At 37.9% G+C, this 18,699-nt stretch overlaps 1 protein-coding gene across 1 annotated transcript in view; it reads left to right on the top strand.

Moving 5' to 3' along the window:
- si:dkey-49n23.1 (semaphorin-3D) overlaps positions 1-14,489 on the top strand; it is a 55,648-nt gene extending 41,159 nt beyond the window's left edge. The window contains 11 exon segments of the mRNA XM_036559434.1: positions 1,271-1,385; positions 1,562-1,631; positions 2,921-3,065; positions 4,626-4,848; positions 6,084-6,172; positions 7,700-7,735; positions 8,209-8,349; positions 8,351-8,367; positions 9,833-9,897; positions 10,697-10,830; positions 11,437-14,489. Of these exon segments, the coding sequence (XP_036415327.1) occupies positions 1,271-1,385; positions 1,562-1,631; positions 2,921-3,065; positions 4,626-4,848; positions 6,084-6,172; positions 7,700-7,735; positions 8,209-8,349; positions 8,351-8,367; positions 9,833-9,897; positions 10,697-10,830; positions 11,437-11,823 (1,422 nt within the window). The 3' untranslated portion in view covers positions 11,824-14,489.
- Positions 14,490-18,699: the final 4,210 nt, after the last annotated feature.

Genomic DNA, 18,699 nt, shown 5'->3' with positions numbered 1-18,699 from the left:
CTCTAACTTCACATACTTCACATACATACATAAAACATAAAACAAAGGTTGTTAAAATAAATAATGTAAGAAATATATCTCACAAACGCCTAATATCCTTTATTTTACTGTTTTGTGCTCCAGCTTAGGAGTGCAGGACATCACATGTTTTGCCTAATGAAGTCCAGTGTAGCACATTATTAAGATCATGTTCTTAGGAGCTTTGCCAACCCTTTGAAATGGTTTTAATTAAAACTGTCAGCAAGCCCTTGCTGCTGTAAACTCAGTGGAACAGTTGATCCAGCTCCATCCATATGCTTTGGGAGTACCGTGCTATCAGTAGCCTTTAGTGAAATCTTGAAGTTTTTATGTCTATTGCTGTGTTTTACATCACATAGCTTTCTTCACCTTGTCCTTTTGAGTGATGACTTTTTATTGCAGCTGTGTACCTCATGCTATTAAACTGTGCTTGCAAAGCTTGCAGTGCACTATTACAATAATAAATCATAGTTTAGTGTCAATTATTGTAGTCATTTTGCTGTACATTCAATTTAGATTGCATAAGTTTTTGAATTGATACATAGGTAGCGACATTCAGTTTACTGTTTGCAGAGATTAGAGTTTGCTCTTTTGATTTTTTCCCTTTTTAGTGTCAAAAAATGACAAAAACATGGACAAATGTATTTTTTACCACAATTAAAAGCTGTTCAGCAAATTCAGATCATAATAAAATATCTTCTTTTGTGCTTACGAACACAAATGTGGTTTAAAGAGCTGTGAATGAGAATTCAATAATATTATACTATTACATTCAAATTAGAACATTTTGTTATGAAAGCTGTGACTTCTAAGGGTTAGAGCACAAGTACATACCCTTGGTAACATAAAATATTAAATAAATAAAAATGAAATAAATAAAAATTCATAACTGACTTCTGATGTGACATTTTTCAGCTAATTCAGTCTGGTATTTGAAAAACACCATTTTGACATGACATTTTAACAGATGGCTTAAAACCATTTCAAGCTGTTAGAAATGCCAAAGAGTTTTTCAGTTCACTTTCTGAGAATGTCAGCCCAATGGGATGTGGCTTGGGACTTTTTCACCCTGTGCAGAAAGTCTCCTAGGGAACATGTTGCATGATTTGAGCATGATTTAAGAGACTATTAATACCCAGTTTGATCATTAAAATTCAGTAAAAATGTGCTCACCAAAAAGAAAAGCATTTTACTGTTCTCATAATATATCATAGAACTTGTCAGTTGATCCTGTTGATCTGTTTTTTTTCAGAATGACATTGGTGGGAAGAGGAGTCTGATTAATCGTTGGAGCACCTTCCTAAAGGCTAGACTGGTGTGTTCAGTGGCAGGGCCAGGAGGCATGGACACACACTTCGATGAGCTGGGTATGCACACATTCACATACTCGTACAAAAAGGGGGTTTTAAAGGGTTATCAGGGGAGTAGTGACTTTCTGTATTTATACATGACAACCTCTCTTACCTACTCAGTAGACACAGATGACTCTTTGTAGACCCATAAACTGCATTATTATATGATGGTATTGGTTGTGTGTTTTTAGAGGACATCTTCCTGTTGGAGACCAAAGACTCACAGAATCCAGTCATTTATGGAGTCTTCTCAACTTCCAGGTAAGAAAAACCCTGACATAGGAATTTGATTTTTATTATTATATATCGTCTCTGTCTGAACAACACCTTGTATCTCCAAAATGGGAAAAACTTTCTTAACTTCAAATGGAATTTAGTTTAAGTTTTGTTTTTTTTTTTAAGTAATTTTAGTTCATTCCTTTGGGCCATTTGTCATGAAAATGAAACAATGCTGTTTTTAAATTATGCAAAAAAGTAAAAAATTATGAAAATGGTGATAGAAAGTTATTGCATGACAGCAATGATATGTTATTTTATTACAGAGCCCTGACATTATTCAAATTTGAATTAATAATAACTGAAGGTAACATATTACTCAAAAGTACACTGAAATAAATTCCTTTTAGACTTTAGCATTGTTTTGGATAGAGCTGAAAGATTGTAATCGTTAAGAAGTGCTTTCAAATCACAAGAGCTGCAATTTTAAATACAGCCTATATTAGCAACAGTTTTTAGGTGGAGAAATTTAACCTAATAACATGGAGCTTGTGAACTGCCTGTAGAGGAGTTTGACCAGTCATCACCAACCCTCCTCCAGGAGATCTACTTTACTAGAGAGTTTTCTTCCAACCTATATCTAACATGCTGCCTCCACTTACCTAACACTTATGCATCTAATCCAATCAGAGAGCTCTGTGGAAGTTAATTAGCTGGAACAGGACCAGCGTTGGTGACCATGGAGTTTGACCAGTCAAAAGCAACCAAACACCCATGTACATTATGTATAGAAAATAATCTCAATAATTAAGCCCCAGGCTTGGGTCATGGTTTCCAGAATTGTTGCCTTGTGTTGGATGTTAGAAGAAGGAGCTCTGTCTTAGTCACAGTTAGGAACTGAATGTAATACACATAATTGTTAGTGACAGTGTTTGCCTGGTGACTTTATATCTGTCTGATTTCACTTTGATGGATATATTGTTGCTTGGAAACCATGGCTAAGAAACTTTTAAAACATTGTGACGCTTTTGGGAAAATGAAGTCTTGCCCTAAATCATAGCTGGGATTTACTTAATTTGATTAACTCTCTTTGTCCCGTCAACTGACATCAGTGCTTATACACCCTCAAAGACAACAGTCTGGTCGCACAGTTTTTTCTTCTTCTCCTGACTCTTCCAGAACAATCCATCTTGGTTGTCTCGTCTCTCATCCAGGAGAGAGGAGGTCCAGAGGCCATTCAGGAAGGGTCAGAGGTGACCAGGCTAAAGGAATGGTGTTATTCTAACCCAGCAGCAGGCTAACACTCACTTCCCCTTTTTCTCCTGTTTCAAAAGCTCCGTCTTCAGAGGCTCGGCCGTTTGTGTCTACTCCATGGCGTCCATTCGAGCTGCCTTCAATGGGCCCTTTGCTCACAAAGAGGGCCCCGACTACCGCTGGGTGGAGTACAAAGGGAGGATCCCATATCCACGGCCTGGAACTGTGAGTGCTCTACACTGTGATATTCTGTGTGTGAAGGAGGGAGGAGGCAATAGCAGCGGGAGGCTAATTAGAGACATAACTGTGGTAGTAGCTGTCTTTTCAGATTTCTGGTTGACAGTTTTAAGTCTATGCACTCAATTCAAATCATGTGTAGCCCCATTCACTCCCACCACCACACTACTAAAACCCAAAGACCTGGCATAAAACCACAGTTCATGATATTGTAACTAGGCCTGTCACTATTATTTCTACCAGTAATCTACCAATTATTTTACAAATTTATCAAGCTGTTTTTGTGTTCTTTAATTAAGCAACAGAACACTCAAGGCATATTGTGAGTGCAAAATGCAAAATAATTTCCATGCAACTTGAGAGCTACACAAATCAGTTTAAAAATGAAGTTGCATGCAACACATTCAGTTACTGCACTAGTTAGACAAATCAGCAGCTCATATTTTTTCATACACTCTATTATTCTCACTACAAAGTTATCTGCGTTTTTACCATTTTTCATACTTTATCCAGTTGTCATTGGCGTTCTATTTTTCTGTATCTATATATCCTGTATCTATATAGAATCTATAGAGATATTAGAGGCTTAACAATAAAAATGTAATTAACTGAAGAATAACAAAGTAAGCATAGCTCACTAAACATTACATAATGTCTTTATACAACATACCACCTAATCAAAGGCAAATCATTGAGCAGGTCGATTTTTCATTTTAATCAGTGATTGTCATCGAGAAAATAAATTTAACTTACACTAACTCAACTGACTTACATTTAACCTTGGGTGACTTTTAATGGAAAGTATATTTTCTTTGCAATATTAGCATAGACATAGAGCCCATATGAACTTGGTGGTCCAGTATATGTTGGGCAGCGGTCATAACCCTTGTAACCATCACTCCTCCCCTGGGCTGCACTCCCTCGTGGGGATCATAAAAGCATCCATGAGTGCTTTCAGGGTCATGCTTTAGGGCATTTGTTGAAGTGGCAGAGGTGTGTGCTGTTAGCGGTGAGTTCCCTGAGGGGGGAAAAACTTGGCCAGGGTGTTGCCTCTTTGGATTTGCTTGATTAATTCTCTGGGTCAACATCATACATTTCTCTGAGTCTGCAATTAAACCTTTTTTAAATTAGAGGTTTTGTGACTCTGCACAGACTCACAGCACATATGGTGTAATAACCGGATTTCTGAAAAGGAAATGAAGCTAATTTAGTTATTTCCCAGATATTTGTAATGCTGACACTTTCCAGTGCTTGAACATGGGCCTCCACTTTTTTAGTGTGCTCCAGATTTCCGTGATTAAATTCTTGGCAGCTAACAAAAATTCTTAATTGTAAATTGCATGAAGTCTATCACAGAATTGAACTATAGTAAATGCTTGCTCTTAGTTTGATGCACTGCCATTTTTCCCTGGTTATAGAATGTATTAGTTTTACTACCAAACTTTGTACTTTCTCCTTGGGACCTTGCTTTTCTATGGACTTATAGTGTTTTTTTGGAAAATATCTCCTCAGAACAGTACAAATAACTTTCCTTTTGTGTCCCTTCAGTGTCCCAGTGAGACGTACGATCCACTCCACAAGTCTACCCGTGACTTTCCCGATGACGTGGTGAGCTTCATGAGAGGGCACCAGTTGATGTGGGAGCCAGTGGTTCCCATCCACCGACGGCCAGTGTTCACCCACGTCAATGTCCCCTACAGGCTGAAGAAGCTGGTGGTGGACAGAGTGGAGGCAGAGGATGGCCAATATGATGTATTGCACTTGGGTACAGGTATGTTAGAGAAGTTCAGATTGCACTTCCCCACTGGGAACCTTTATTTTAAGCTTAAAGAGGCAAGACAGTTCTGAGGTCAGCTGTAGAGGAGGAAGACCCACATTATTCAAAATGGAAACTACAGCCAGTGAATAAATGGGCACCAATTGCACCCATAACCAATGAACCTGCATTCCCTCACTGTATCTCATTGTAAAATAGAGGGTCCCGGAATACACTGTGGTTTTACTTAGGGATTGGCAAGGGAATTAGATGCAGATGAGGCAATCTATATTTTTGTACAAAGCCCAGTAATGACATTACCATTCACCCTTTACATGGCATGCACTTGTAAGAAAGCGATGTCTACCAGCTCCAGATGTAATGGCAATGATTGTCTTAAAGGATCCTGCTTAGGATCTTATTGGCACTGTAGGATTTTTCCACAATAAAACACTTTTGTAAATGTTGACAAAGATTGAAAATCCAATTTGGTCCCTTTTTTTAAATCATACACATTTCCATCGTAATGCTTTTCATTAGTGTTATTAAAGGAAAAACTGAGGGACCTCCAAAACAGGCAGAAGTTGCTTTTTTTATAGCTACTGTGAAAGAGGTTCTAATTTTAGGCTACATAAGCTGCATCTGCTTTTTATGCATGCTGTATTCTGTGATTTCTGCCATGTCTAAGTGAATTATTTAGGGTAAATTCAACCTCCAGGAGCAAATACACTTTACCTCTGTGTGCAGAGGGCATTCTTACATACTAAACACAACCTGGTGTCACCACGGCTGGTAGTTCAAAGAGAGTGTAACAGCTGTTAGCCATCTGGGAGTCATGTTGATCCTCATTTGAGCTCTGTGTTATTTTTTGTTATTAGGTGTTTTTACTTCTGTGAGAGATGGGAGTGTGGGAGATATTTCAAAACAGTTATAGGAACCTGAGGGAAACGGTAGAATTAAATTCAGTATTAAGACTAGAGTATAAGGAGGGTGGATAGGGTGAATGGTAATGTGACTGTAGTTATATTTCATCTTGAAACATGCTTTCAGGCAAGTTTTATAATTGCTAATAATAATAATTTTATCACAGAAAAAAGGCCACAAATGTACACTGAAAAATGTTGATTTTCTAAACCTAAAACCTGCATGTGATAGATTGAGGTAATGCTTGGTTTTACTGTGTAATCATTATGCCCTGGTCCTTAAACATCTGTGTTGTGCTGTTACCTGATACCTGTATCTGTCTCTAGATGACGGGAAAGTACTGAAGGTGGTGTCCATCCCCAAGGAGAATTTGGAAACTGAGGAAATCATACTGGAAGAGCTAGATGTGTTTCAGGTAACTTAGTATGGCCATACTTTTGTTACGCTGAACCTGATAGCGAAGTTTTTCTCAAGTGTCTTCATGCTATCTGTTGTCCTGCCACATGATCTTTGGCCACAGGCTTTGGTTGTTGGTAGTTTCCATGTGAGAGCACAGCTTCCTCAGCAGAAATAACCTCTTAAAAGGAAAAACAGATTGTTTACATATTTCCCAGGGCTCTTCACGCGACTGACCAAACCCAGGGAACAGGAGTAAGGGGCTGGCGGTTGGGCAACAAGCGAGTAGAGGGGATCCTCTTTATTTACGTAGCCTGAGAAGTACAGAGATCATTCGTTCAAGCTTTTAAACAGCGCGCAACATGTTAGTTTTCCCCTGGGGACATGAAACGGGAAGTAAATGAGGACAAATGATCTGGGTTAATATGAGATGCCAAGGAGATGTCCAGTGGAGTAGATGAGCTGCAGACTTTTCACAAGACCAGTGGTGAGAGTGAAAAGCATCTTAACACAAAGATCATTGTAAGATGATGAAAATCATGTTGAATGCTCTCTCTAACCCCTAACACCATGATGCGTTTGGAAGCTGTGCCCAGAAACTTAAGGAAGAAGTGGATGTTTCAGCAGAATTGATCTGTCTTTGCCTTTCTTCTTGAAATCCAAATAAACTAACTTATTTATGCTCTGCCCAAAAATCCACTGATTTTTTTTCAAATGCAAAACTTTTGTGTGAGGTTGGTTTTATAGAACATTGAAAAAAATGCATTAAACCTCAAAATTGGGGAGCACAACTTTTGCTAAAAAACCTAAATTTTCACTTTGGACTATAGCTGCATTTATTTACAATTGCCACATCCAGTTGCTATAACTAATCAAAACTAGGCATTTTTGAAAAAACAACATAGAATTTGCTTTGAAATGTAGTTATTTTAACAAAAACGTATGTGGACGCCACAATTTCTCATTAGGTTGAGTGGGATTATTGCCAGTGTTCTGTTAAGGTTGACCTATCTGCTAAAAGGAGCTATGAAAGAACATATTTTTGGGCAGAACATGGATAGATCAACTGAAATAAAGTAGCTTGTAATGTTTCTGTAAGATTTAGACCCTCACTCGCAAACACAGTTGGGACACATAACTATCTAAGCACCTTTCATTCATTCAAGCCCCCAGATTGCTAATATAAAGAATGAATCGGCGTGTCTTACAACAAAAACTGCTCTTCGCCATCACTGCTGCCTCTGGCTCTTATGCCTCTGGCACTGGAGACATATGATAGTAGTCTATCAGTCACCACCCACCCCAAGCCATTTGTAAAAGAGAGAGTTGTTTTAGGAGTCAAGGACCATTTGCCACCACTGTTATAGAGAAGAAATGAACCAATGAGCCGGAAAAGCCTGGCCCTCGCACAAGAGCCTAAGATGAGCTCCTCTTGTTCGGTGCCAGCAATGCGTGTCCCCCCTCACCTACTCCCTGATTTGGTAGGTGATTTATGTGGCCATTTTAATGTGTGCTGACACTTTGTTTTCTTCTTTTCATCCCATAGAGCCCCATACTAAGCATGGAGCTGTCCACCAAGCGGGTATGTAGGCTTGTTCTGTGGGTGGTCATTTGAAGGTAGTGCTTAGCAGTGTTTAAAGACTTCCTATCTGGGAGATTAGGGGCAATGGAAAAAGCTTTAGATAGATAGAGGCTTGGTCTCCTTCAGTGAAACATAACTGTTCTTTAGGCCAATATTTTATAGCTTTTATTAGAGTTGTTCAGTAGTAACTGTGAACTATTGTTCTAAATTTGCACTGCAGTTAACAGACATGTAACTGTATTTTAATTTATATTAGTTTATACATCTAAATGAATATAGTGTTAAATGGTTCTAGACTTGTATCTTGATAAAGACTTTAAAGTTCCACTGAGATGAACTAGCACTGTCAGAAATCTTCTTTTGGTGATTTTAAAAGCCAATAATATTTGGTCACAAAAGATTATAATATAGAAATAAAGTGGAATTAATAGTTTAAAAATTAATTCTGTCTTTTTGTTATTTATTTATTTTAGCAAGTGCTGTTTGTGAGCAGTGATAAGGAGGTGGCTCAGTTGCCTCTGCAGCGGTGTGAACTCTATGGGAAGGCATGTGCAGACTGCTGCCTGGCTAGAGACCCTTACTGCGCCTGGAACGGCACCACTTGTAGCAGCTATTTCGCCCAGTAACAAGAGGTACAGTGGAATATCATTACCTTTTATAGACATATGGTATTTGTTTCACTGTTATGTGACATTTCCAGTGTGCGCCCAATAAGACATTTGTCAGTGTTTATGAACATTTACATTGTGCAATATGTTATGTTGTATGCAGCGTTCAGTCGGTTATTTTTTTATTTCTGAAGAGTGTGTATGCTGAAATTCTGCCTTAGGCAAACATCTCTGCTTCTTGCGTCATACCCTCATAATCTCCTGTGCAGTATGTTCAGTTGAATATATTTTGTTTATATGCAGCTGTTTACTGTTGCACATAAACAAGATGGAAAACTGCCAGTTTCTCTGTAAGGGACGTAAGAGGTTGCGGTATACCACTGTTTTACATGGATGTGATGCTCCAGGCAGTAGGAGCTGTAGTTATGATTAAGTAAACCACAGTGACCTCAAATAACCCAATAAAACTACAAGAAGCCTGGTCTGTGCCAATAGTCTTAATGGAAGCAACCCTAAATGCAAAGTTAAATTTGGATTTATGTTACTTTCCCATGCTTTCTGTTAGCGAATGCTTATATTCCTGGTAAAGAGTTGAACCAAACAACACAGGAACTAACAACACAGTCGTCTTGAATCAACACAAGTTGACTGTATGTGTTTTGATAACCTGCGTGATTAGAAAACTATGACTGCTTAATAAAGATGTGTAAACAGGCACATGATTATATGTTACATTATTGTAGATTTTTTTCTTTCTTTATACACAGTAGAGTGCAAAAGCCACCCTTCATTTATTTAATTTCCCCTTAAAGCATCCATTAAGTAAAAGTGATTTATTTTTCATTAGATATTTTTAAAGAGATTAGATATATTTTACTTGCACAAGGAAGGGAAAATAAGTAGAAAAACAGGAGTTTCCGAAACTAGAGTTCCAAAAATTAGTAAAGGGTACTGTGTAAATGGCGATTTCGGACACTCATGCAACAGGTGTTTCTGTTTATTCTTCCACTGTGAGAAGAAAACTCAACACTATGGGTCAGAAAAGGAGAAGCCCTCACTGAGAAAAGGAAATAAAAAAGAAAAAAAAAAAATTAAAAGAGTTGTTGTTCTCAAGACAATGGTCCGGAAAAATACCCCTGCAGATTTCTTTAAAAAACTGAAAGCAAGTCTCCTGAAAACAATAAAAGTTGTAATAAAGGTAACAGAGTGGACACACTAAATACTTTAAAAAATTGTGTTATATTTAGTTGTTGAGGTTTCTTTCTAATTTTTTACCTTAATACATGCGTTCTGCTTTTTCTGTCACTGAACTTGTACTTAATAGCGGTTTAGACTAGAAATTAAACAAATGAATGGTGGTCTCTGACATTTGATATGGGTGGGGACCCATACATGTTTTTTCTTACACTTCAAAAATTGCTTGCTGTTAAAATAATAAATACATTCATTGTGAAGAACCATCTGACAGACTTGCGATTCCGTTGTGCAGGCGCGCCCGGAGACAGGATGTGAGGTATGGGGATCCCTGGAGCCAGTGTCAAGATCTAGCAGATGGTAATAAATCTTAACACCCTCCTCTAAACTCACGCATGTGACTCACTGCCTTTTACCAACATAGAATCACCCTATATATCCCTATAAGCTGTACACATCGCCCTCTAGGGGTTGAAATTTATTATTAACTTTTCCTTTTATGGACAGTGGAAACAGATCTCGCAAAGTATGTTCAGCACGGGTTCCTGACTAAGTTTCAGCTTTACAAAACCTAACAAATGCAACCGCATGTTTAGTTTCTTATGTAAAGGAGTGATTTTTATAATGACAAGCCAATCATGATACATGGGTTGCATGATACGTATGTTTTTTCAAAGATGGAACTACAAAACCACGAAAAAGTGTTGAAAGTAAAGCATTTACAATGGTAAAAAGCTGTTGCCACTGCCACCATGTCAGGGCTTATTGGAATAACAATTGCATTATATTCTTGATATCTATGTCTCCTGTGCCAAATAATGATATTTTTCTTGTAACTGACACCACAGGTGCCATTAAGAAAAAACAAGTGAGCCAAAAAAAAACTTAAAGCTGTCCTATTTGGTCAGACGTTCACCCTGATAGGTCAAAATGCTGTTTATGGTTCGAAATCCTAAACCTAACCTGCCTCAGAGCAGGTTGCCATAGTGATGTTGCCCAGTAAAAAGTGATCTTTTGTCGTAAGACAGGCCCCTGCTGTTATCCTCGTGCCTGTTTTATCTTGTTTATGAACCCAGAAGTTTTGAAAAGGTCATTACATCTAAGCCTTTGATTGGTCTCATAATAATAATAATATATCTGGTTCTGAAATTCTTTTTAGGCTTTGAGGACATTGAGCTGAAGATGATTTATGCAGTCGAGAGCAACTCAACTTTCTTGGAGTGCATGCCACGATCACCACAGGCAACGATCAAATGGGTCATGCAGCAGAGCCACACTCAGACCACTAGGGAGGTCAGTCCCCTCAACACACAAAAATCAGACAGCATACATGTGCTGAATATCGCCTCATAATGAATACCATGTGAATGCAACACAGACTAATGATGCAATGTTATGAAAATGTTAATTTGCATATCTTTTCCTGCTGACATCAATTTCAGTTCCATTCTTAAATTCAATCATACAAACAATACTTAATGAAATATGTTCAGCAACTTGTGAAATGCTGTGAAAATATGTTCTTATAATAAATTCTGCAGAGCAGTGTGTTCAAAATACATTTCAAATGCATTATAGTATCCATTAATTAACCAGTACATTGTTAATATATATAGTATTTTGTGATTTTATGTTGTGTTCAGTCCTTATCAACTTATAATTTAGAAAACTGTCATGTACTGACTCGGAATTTGTTTGAGTTTACCTCTACCATTCATGCCATTGCCAGGTCTAGTGCAAATTCATAGTGGTAAAATTGGAAATTCATGAGTTTGTGATAACTGAACACATCATTGCCTCAGTGCTCACTGCAAAGTGCTCTTTCTCTCTCTCTCTCTCTCTCTCTCTCTCTCTCTCTCTCTCTCTCTCTCTCTCTCTCTCCCTCTCTGTGTCTCGCAGCTTCTCCCTGGTGAAGATAACGTCATTCACACCCGCCGTGGTCTCCTCCTGCAGCACATCACCTCTTTGGATGCTGGTCTCTACCTGTGCACGGCACACGAGCGGTTATTCTCCCGCATGCTGGCGCGCTACGAGCTGCGAGTCATCAATGAACCGCACGCACTGGCCTCCAGGCCGGCCACTAACCATGCGCCGTTGCCGCTGAGCTTGAAGGAGCTGAACCTGATCGGTGTCGGTGGGCTCACAGCGGATGAGTACTGCGAGCAGCTGTGGTATCGTGAGAAACGAAGGCAGCAGAAACTGCGCACACTGAAGTGGAAGCAAACATCAGAAAACCGCAAGGCGCGAGTCCGGCGGCAAAATCCACCATATGAGCCGCTTAAGTGAAGGTGGAGTAATAGACTTTGGAGGGGAGTAGAAGGACATTTGTATTTGCCTTGGTTGATCAGTGTGTTTCAGGATTAGCCACTTTCGCTTTGTTACTGCTTATAAAGGCCACATTAATCCGAGTTGTAAAGAAAACAATATTATCGATATTCTGCTCTTTTAAAAAAGCCTGATCCTGGTAGGTTGCCAAAAATGGGTTAGTATTCAGACCGGAATATTGACCTTTCTTACCACTAATCATGTGTAGTAGTATATTTTCTATATAATAGAAAAGATTACGTGAAAGTTTGCACTGTCCACTGAAGACTCACATCTTGCTGAACACAATGCTCATTTTGCTCCATTGATGATTGTGAAGCAAGCGTAAGATGAATAAGATTAAAATAGTACACTTAACCACACTGTGGAACTCGCCCTTGGTATTGTCCCGATGACAGATGTTAGGATTAAGTCAGATATTGTACCACACCTGTTATAGTGCTCCATGGGCCAGTTTATTTCTGGATAGCGTCAGTTGGACTTAACACAGTTCGGGAGAAAGTGGACTAATTCTATTGGTAATTATATTTAGAATATGTTTGCGCTTTTATTAATTTCCTGATGAGGAGCAATCAGTAAATGCAGTCAGTATGTGTTCTCAATTAGTGCAAAAAAGTGCAAGCTTTCAAGGGCTTTGGCTTTGAGCTAACTCTGTGCAATATCCTTTTCTGCTAAATTTTTCACCAGGCTGGTGGCACCCAGTCAGATTTCTCTATAATTATGCCCATTTTTACTTCATGAGGGGCATATTATCTGACCAAGGCAGAAGGAACTGAGTGACTGTGCAGTGTAAAGTTCAAGGGGGTAAGTTCGTTCCACTGAGGCGCAACAATTTGCAGCAGGATATATTTATGATTAATAACTCTACAATTGACATCAGTTACTAGTGGAGGGAGTGTCATGCCCTGAAAGCATCAACTTCTTTGAGTGAGTAAACAATCAAATGACATTGTCCTATTTTTATTTATTAAAATTAATTTTTGAAATAATTTGGATCTTAGTTATGCCACTGTAGCAGAGTGTAATAATGAAAACTTTTATCCCAAAGGTGTGGATAATGGGCAGATGTTGTTTCCACACTTTTGGCACTTGCGTTTATTGGTTACTGTTCATCGTAATATTGGGAATGGGGCAGATTTGGACAAGGATGCGTACCACTTTCTTTTGGAGTTTGTTAAGTGTAACTGAACACTACCCAGAAAGCAAGACACCAGGGTTGAGAACTACTGCACTAACTTCAGCTCTGACCAGGTAACAATGCACTCAGCTAATCCTGAAACTAAACGGCTATCGACCAGGCTGCTCAAAACAAGCCAGCGTGCAAATATGAACTGACTTGTTTGTTCTTGCTAGGCATGTAGAGTTTATAGTACACGGATTTGTATACCAGTCTACAATGGACTTTTCATAACACAACATAAACAGAGTTTTGTGTAATCATCTGAGAGAACAACTTGGACATTGTTCTGACAACAGCAGGTGCCTCTGAAACAGAGTGGAGGAAGCTCAGCATGCTTCTTACGCAACCCAGGATGTTCTATTCATCTCTTTCCTTCCTTTCCAGGCACAGTGTCTTTCTCTTTCCTGAGAACAAGCAACTCTGGATCATGTTTGTGAGAAGAAGAAGAAAAAAAATCTTCACTCAGAGCTAATCTGCCTGAGTATGATCTCGGGGACCAGTTAGCACAGTGTCATTTTTATGATGCTTTCTGATCCTTAGTAGTTTTCATTCATCAGCTACGCTGGCATTTGTGAGGGGGGATGTATTCCTTTAAGCCCCTCACTCATTTTCTGACAATCACTGATCTTAGTGCAGTTTGCTGGGAAAGGATGTGCCACTCAGCTGTGAGGAGCGAGCTTGCACAGAAGGAATATCAAAGCGTGGAAGCATCTGGGAGAAATGAGCATGCAGTAAATTGGATGGAGTCTTTCATATTCCTCTCGGTGCCCATGAAGACGGCTTCCAGGGCCCTCAGGATAACTGGGCCACTGCAAATGGAAATCTTTGTCTGCTCATCGTGACAGGCTGAAACGAAAAGTTTTGAGTAACATGGTCTGATATTTGGAAAAGTGTTACAAAGAATATGGGTGGCTTTATCAAAGGCACACTGAAGGGGAATTCCACCTTTTTTTTCAAAATTTCTACATAATTAAATGGTTGAGATGTAAACAAAGTGATTCAGAGTAGTTTGGTGTGAAGTGCTCCGTTCTAGAGAAACTTGGAGTCAGAATTGTTCACAGTGGTGATAGGAACCTAACATCCACCTCTAAAAGCTTCCTACACAGAAAGTTATTACATGAAATGCTTATGAATTCGCTGCCTGATGTCTGAGACACCGTTTCACAAAGTTTTGCTCTGAAACGTCTTATTAATTCATTCATTTTAATCCATTCCTGGCGGAGGGATATATTCATGTACAAAATAGTCCCCAAAGAAAATTTATTTTTTCAGATGTTCCACTATTTTACCATCTTCAACTTTACATATAAACTCGGAAGACACTTGAAGGTTCACTGACTATTTGAATAGTAAATAAAATGGCTATATTTGTGTTGTGGACATGGCGACCCCTGGTTCCTATCACCACCACTGTAAGGAAACTTTCTCTACATTGAACCATTTCATATCAAACCACTTTAAATGACTTTGTTTACATCGCAACAATGAAATCATGCAGAATTAAAAATTGGTGGAGTTCCCCTTTCAGGCACATAGTGCCTAAGCAGAAGACTATAATGGATTAGGAAGGTCAGATTCTGTATAATGTATGGTGACTGAAGTGAGACTCAAATAACCAGCAATATACTGTATGATTAAATATTTGTTCTGAACAGTATTTAACCACATCTTTCATTTTACATTCCAAAGGTTTTACTTTGCGCACAATAACAGTTATTATAAAGGTGTTCTTGGTTTCTACAGTGTAAAGAGTTTCTATTTAATAACATATTACTCAAGCAGTACACATTTGCTGTGTTAATGTCCATCATTCTGTGTTATTTTATTTATCGTAACAATGAAGGCGATGTACATGTGTTACATCTAAGTTAAGAGTCGACCAAACAGGTAGTGTTGAGCAATAAGAGCGAAGTGCTTCATAACAATAAGCTAAAAAAGACACAGGATGTTTTGAGCAGCTGTAAATGCAGCTGGTCATTTCCATCTACATTTCATATTCATATTTTGTTTGTCCTGCTAACACGTACATCTGCTGTGTTGCGTTAATGTTATTCAACAAACTGCTGTGTAGCCAGTTCTTTCATTCAGCTACAATATCTGTCAGTAACCCTATTGAAAAAGACAGTGCTGTAATGTGTCTATTCTTTCACTGTATTTAAGCAATTTATTTGTATTAACAGTATTATTAACGGTTTATATTTTTCTTTGCCACTCTGTCTGTGTTCATTCTGGCGTACTTCAGCTTGATCAGACATGTCTTAGATTGGGAATTAGACATTTGCCTCTTTTTGTACAGCGCTTTAAAAATCTTTAAGTGGTTCTGTGTAAACCAGTAAGGGGGTGAAATCTATTAAACTACTTTTCCTCATTTTGTTGTTTCCTTTACCCGTAATTGTGCCCAGCTTTGGTTATAGACCAGTTATATGGCATATGGCAAAAATTAATGGACAGATTGACAGGTCTTAAAAAGATGGTTCTCTAAGGGTCCTTTAGTTAAAAACAATGGTTCTGTATAGAACCATGAACACTTTGCATGCTTAAATGGTTCTTTGCCTTTTCATGATGGTTTTTCAGATTGATGGAGAACGTGTTGTAGACAGTTCTATATAGTAACTTTTTGAAAATAGTTCTATAAAGCACAAAAAAAGGGTTCTTCTGTTGTTATGATGTCAGGCTTATGACAATAGAAGAACACTTTTGGTGTTATAACCCTTTTCAAAAAGGTCCTGTATAGAACCATCTACAACATATTCTCCGTCAATCTGAAGAACATTTCATGATGCAAAGAACACTTCAATCATGCAGATGGTTTTTGAATGTTCATGGTTCTATATAGAACCATTTTCTTTACAAAAGAACCTTTGAAGAACCATGAATTTTAAGTGCGTAGATGTAAAAGAACCCTTTTTAGTGTCTATATAGAACACCTTTCAAAAAGGTTCTATAAAGAACCATATTCAACACATTCTCCATCAATCTGAAGAACCATTTCATGATGCAAAGAACCCTTTCTGCATACAAAGAGTTCTTTAAGTGTTCATGGTTCTATGTAGAACCATTGTCTTTACTAAAGAACCCCTGAAGAACATTTTTTTGTGCATGTAACAGTAGAAGAACCTTTTTGGTGCTATATAGAACCATTTTCACAAAGGTTCTATATAAAGCCATATACAACACATTCTCCATCAATCTGAAGAACCACTTCACAATGCAAAGAACCCATTAGTCATGCAAACGGATATTTGAGTTTTCATGGTTCTGTATAGGACTGTTGTCTTTCCTAAAGAACCCTTGAAGAAGCATCTTTTTTAAGAGAGTATAACTTAAGAGCGGTATAACTTCAATAGCCTCCAATAGTCCTCTGTATATCCATCTTAGCTCAACGGCGCTCCCTGCTGGCTGTTTTGTTCTCAGCGTTTTCAGTGTTCAGCTCTGTTTACAGCAGCAAAGAGGACTATTTACTTACTTATACCGTAAAGTGGAATTTCACTGTTTTAAACAAGTCCACATTATTAAATAGCATGCAGACAAAGTCATTCAGAGCAGTCGGATGTGAAAGGGGTTAGAATTTGTTACAGTGATAGTGACAGGAACCAGAAGTCTGAAGTGTAAGGCCTCTAAAATCGTCCTCACAGAAAGCTGCTTGAGGTCTGAAGCACTGTTTTATGATAGTTTTGAGATAAGATTTTGGCAAAAACATTATTTTAAATACATTCGTTATGGAGAAACACATGCAGGGCAGTATGTGTTGTTGTTAGGCAAATTAATTCCCGAAGAGAACTTATGTTTTCAGGTTCATCACTGTTGTACCATCATCAGCAGTACATATAAAACTCAAAAGACATGCAGGTTCACTGGGTCTAAGTTTTGAAAAATTGGTGGGATTCCTCTTTGAGCAAATACATGTGAAATGCATCCACTGAAAACCTGCTGTTACAGAGAATTCTGTTAAGACTTGCAGCAGAATTCTGTGAGCTTAAAGTAAACTGAGAGCACTAAAACAAAAGTAGTTCCCTGTCATTTTACTGTAAAATTCAGTGGTCAATACTGTAAAAAAAAAGTCAAATGCATGTAAATAAACCACATATATACACTGTATTTTTTTGTCAATTTACAGAAATAGAATGTAAATTCACAGAAACAAATGATCACCTTTATTTCACATTTGCACTTGAGTTTAATTATTATTTCACTGTCATTATTATGGTAATACTGTGTCAGAATTGCTAGTTACACTGGTGAAATTGTTGAGTTGTGGTAAAGGGCAGCATTTCTGAAAAACTAAATGACTGTAATTTTACAGATTTTGACCATGACTGAGAAAACACACTTTTACTGTTAATTAATGGGTTTTTGTCTGGCACCACTGCTGCCAGATTTTTTGTTTTTCTTACCTTTTTTTCCTTTTTTACCAGCATGGATAATTGAGAAATAAATAAATGAGATAAGTAAAACATTTTTACAATCATTCATTTTTTTAAGTTCCTTTCTAATGCTGGAGAAGCAGAGGCCATTATGCTGCTGTAAGACTTCATCACCCAGAGGAGTGAGCTCATAAACTATTACTGAATATACATTTACAAAACATCTATCTCTCCTATTTATCAGTCTATTAAAACTCAAACAGGCTATGAAATCAGGTGCTGAGTGAGCCTCGTGTAGAAATCAGTTCAGCATGAAAAATGCTGCATTTATGATAATGATGCCTCATTTCAAGGCAGCGTGAATAAAATGATGACGAGGCCGATTTGAGCAGTCTCCTATGAAATATGAATGACAAATAAATATGCTGGGCTGCATTTTTCTCCTCAAGCTATAAAAACTGGTGATGTATGTGAATCAGTGGTCTGTACTGGAGCATTTTAGAGCATTGACCTATTAAGAGAACCATATTCTGAATAAAACACCCAGAATAAAAATTCTGATTGATAGATCCTACAGTAAACAGTTTAATTTGAGTAAATATACACTCACTCCCATAGAACATGAAAGATATTACACAATTTTAGTTGCAATCCCATATGCAAAGGAAATATTCAGTATATTTTACAAAATATTTGTCAAGTTTGAAATTTATTTGCATATAGCCATAAAATGGGCACTAGTGCATATTTCAATATTTGAATTTAATTTTAAAATATTTAAATATATTGGCATATATTTAAATATATTTAAATTAAAAATGAACAGTTAAATATATTTAGCACAGATATTTTAAAACACCACAGATATTGCATATATTTTTAAAATGACACAATATATGTGCAAGCTTGTTATATATTTCCATACAATTGACAATATTGCGTATATTTGACCTACATGTGCAGTACACCCATCAGGGACAACTGTGTCTGATCCACTCGCACCAGCACAATACACACTAACACACCACCACCACATCAGTGTTACTGCTGTGCTTAGAATGATCCACCACCCAAATAGTACCTGCTCTGTGAGGGTCCATGGGGGTCCTGGCCACTGAAGAACAGGGTAAAAGGGGGCTAACAAAGTATGCAGAGAAACAGATGGACTACAGTCTGTAATTGTAGAACTACAAAGTGCACCTATATAGTAAGTAGAGCTGATAAAATGGACAATGAGTGTAGAAACAAGGAGGTGGTCATAATGTGCCTGATCAGTGTATATTCCAATATATT

This window comes from Colossoma macropomum, unplaced genomic scaffold (assembly GCF_904425465.1).
Source record: "Colossoma macropomum unplaced genomic scaffold, Colossoma_macropomum, whole genome shotgun sequence".
NCBI lineage: Eukaryota > Metazoa > Chordata > Actinopteri > Characiformes > Serrasalmidae > Colossoma > Colossoma macropomum.
Note: the sequence above shows the minus strand (reverse complement) of the source record. Positions and strands in the feature narration are given on the sequence as shown.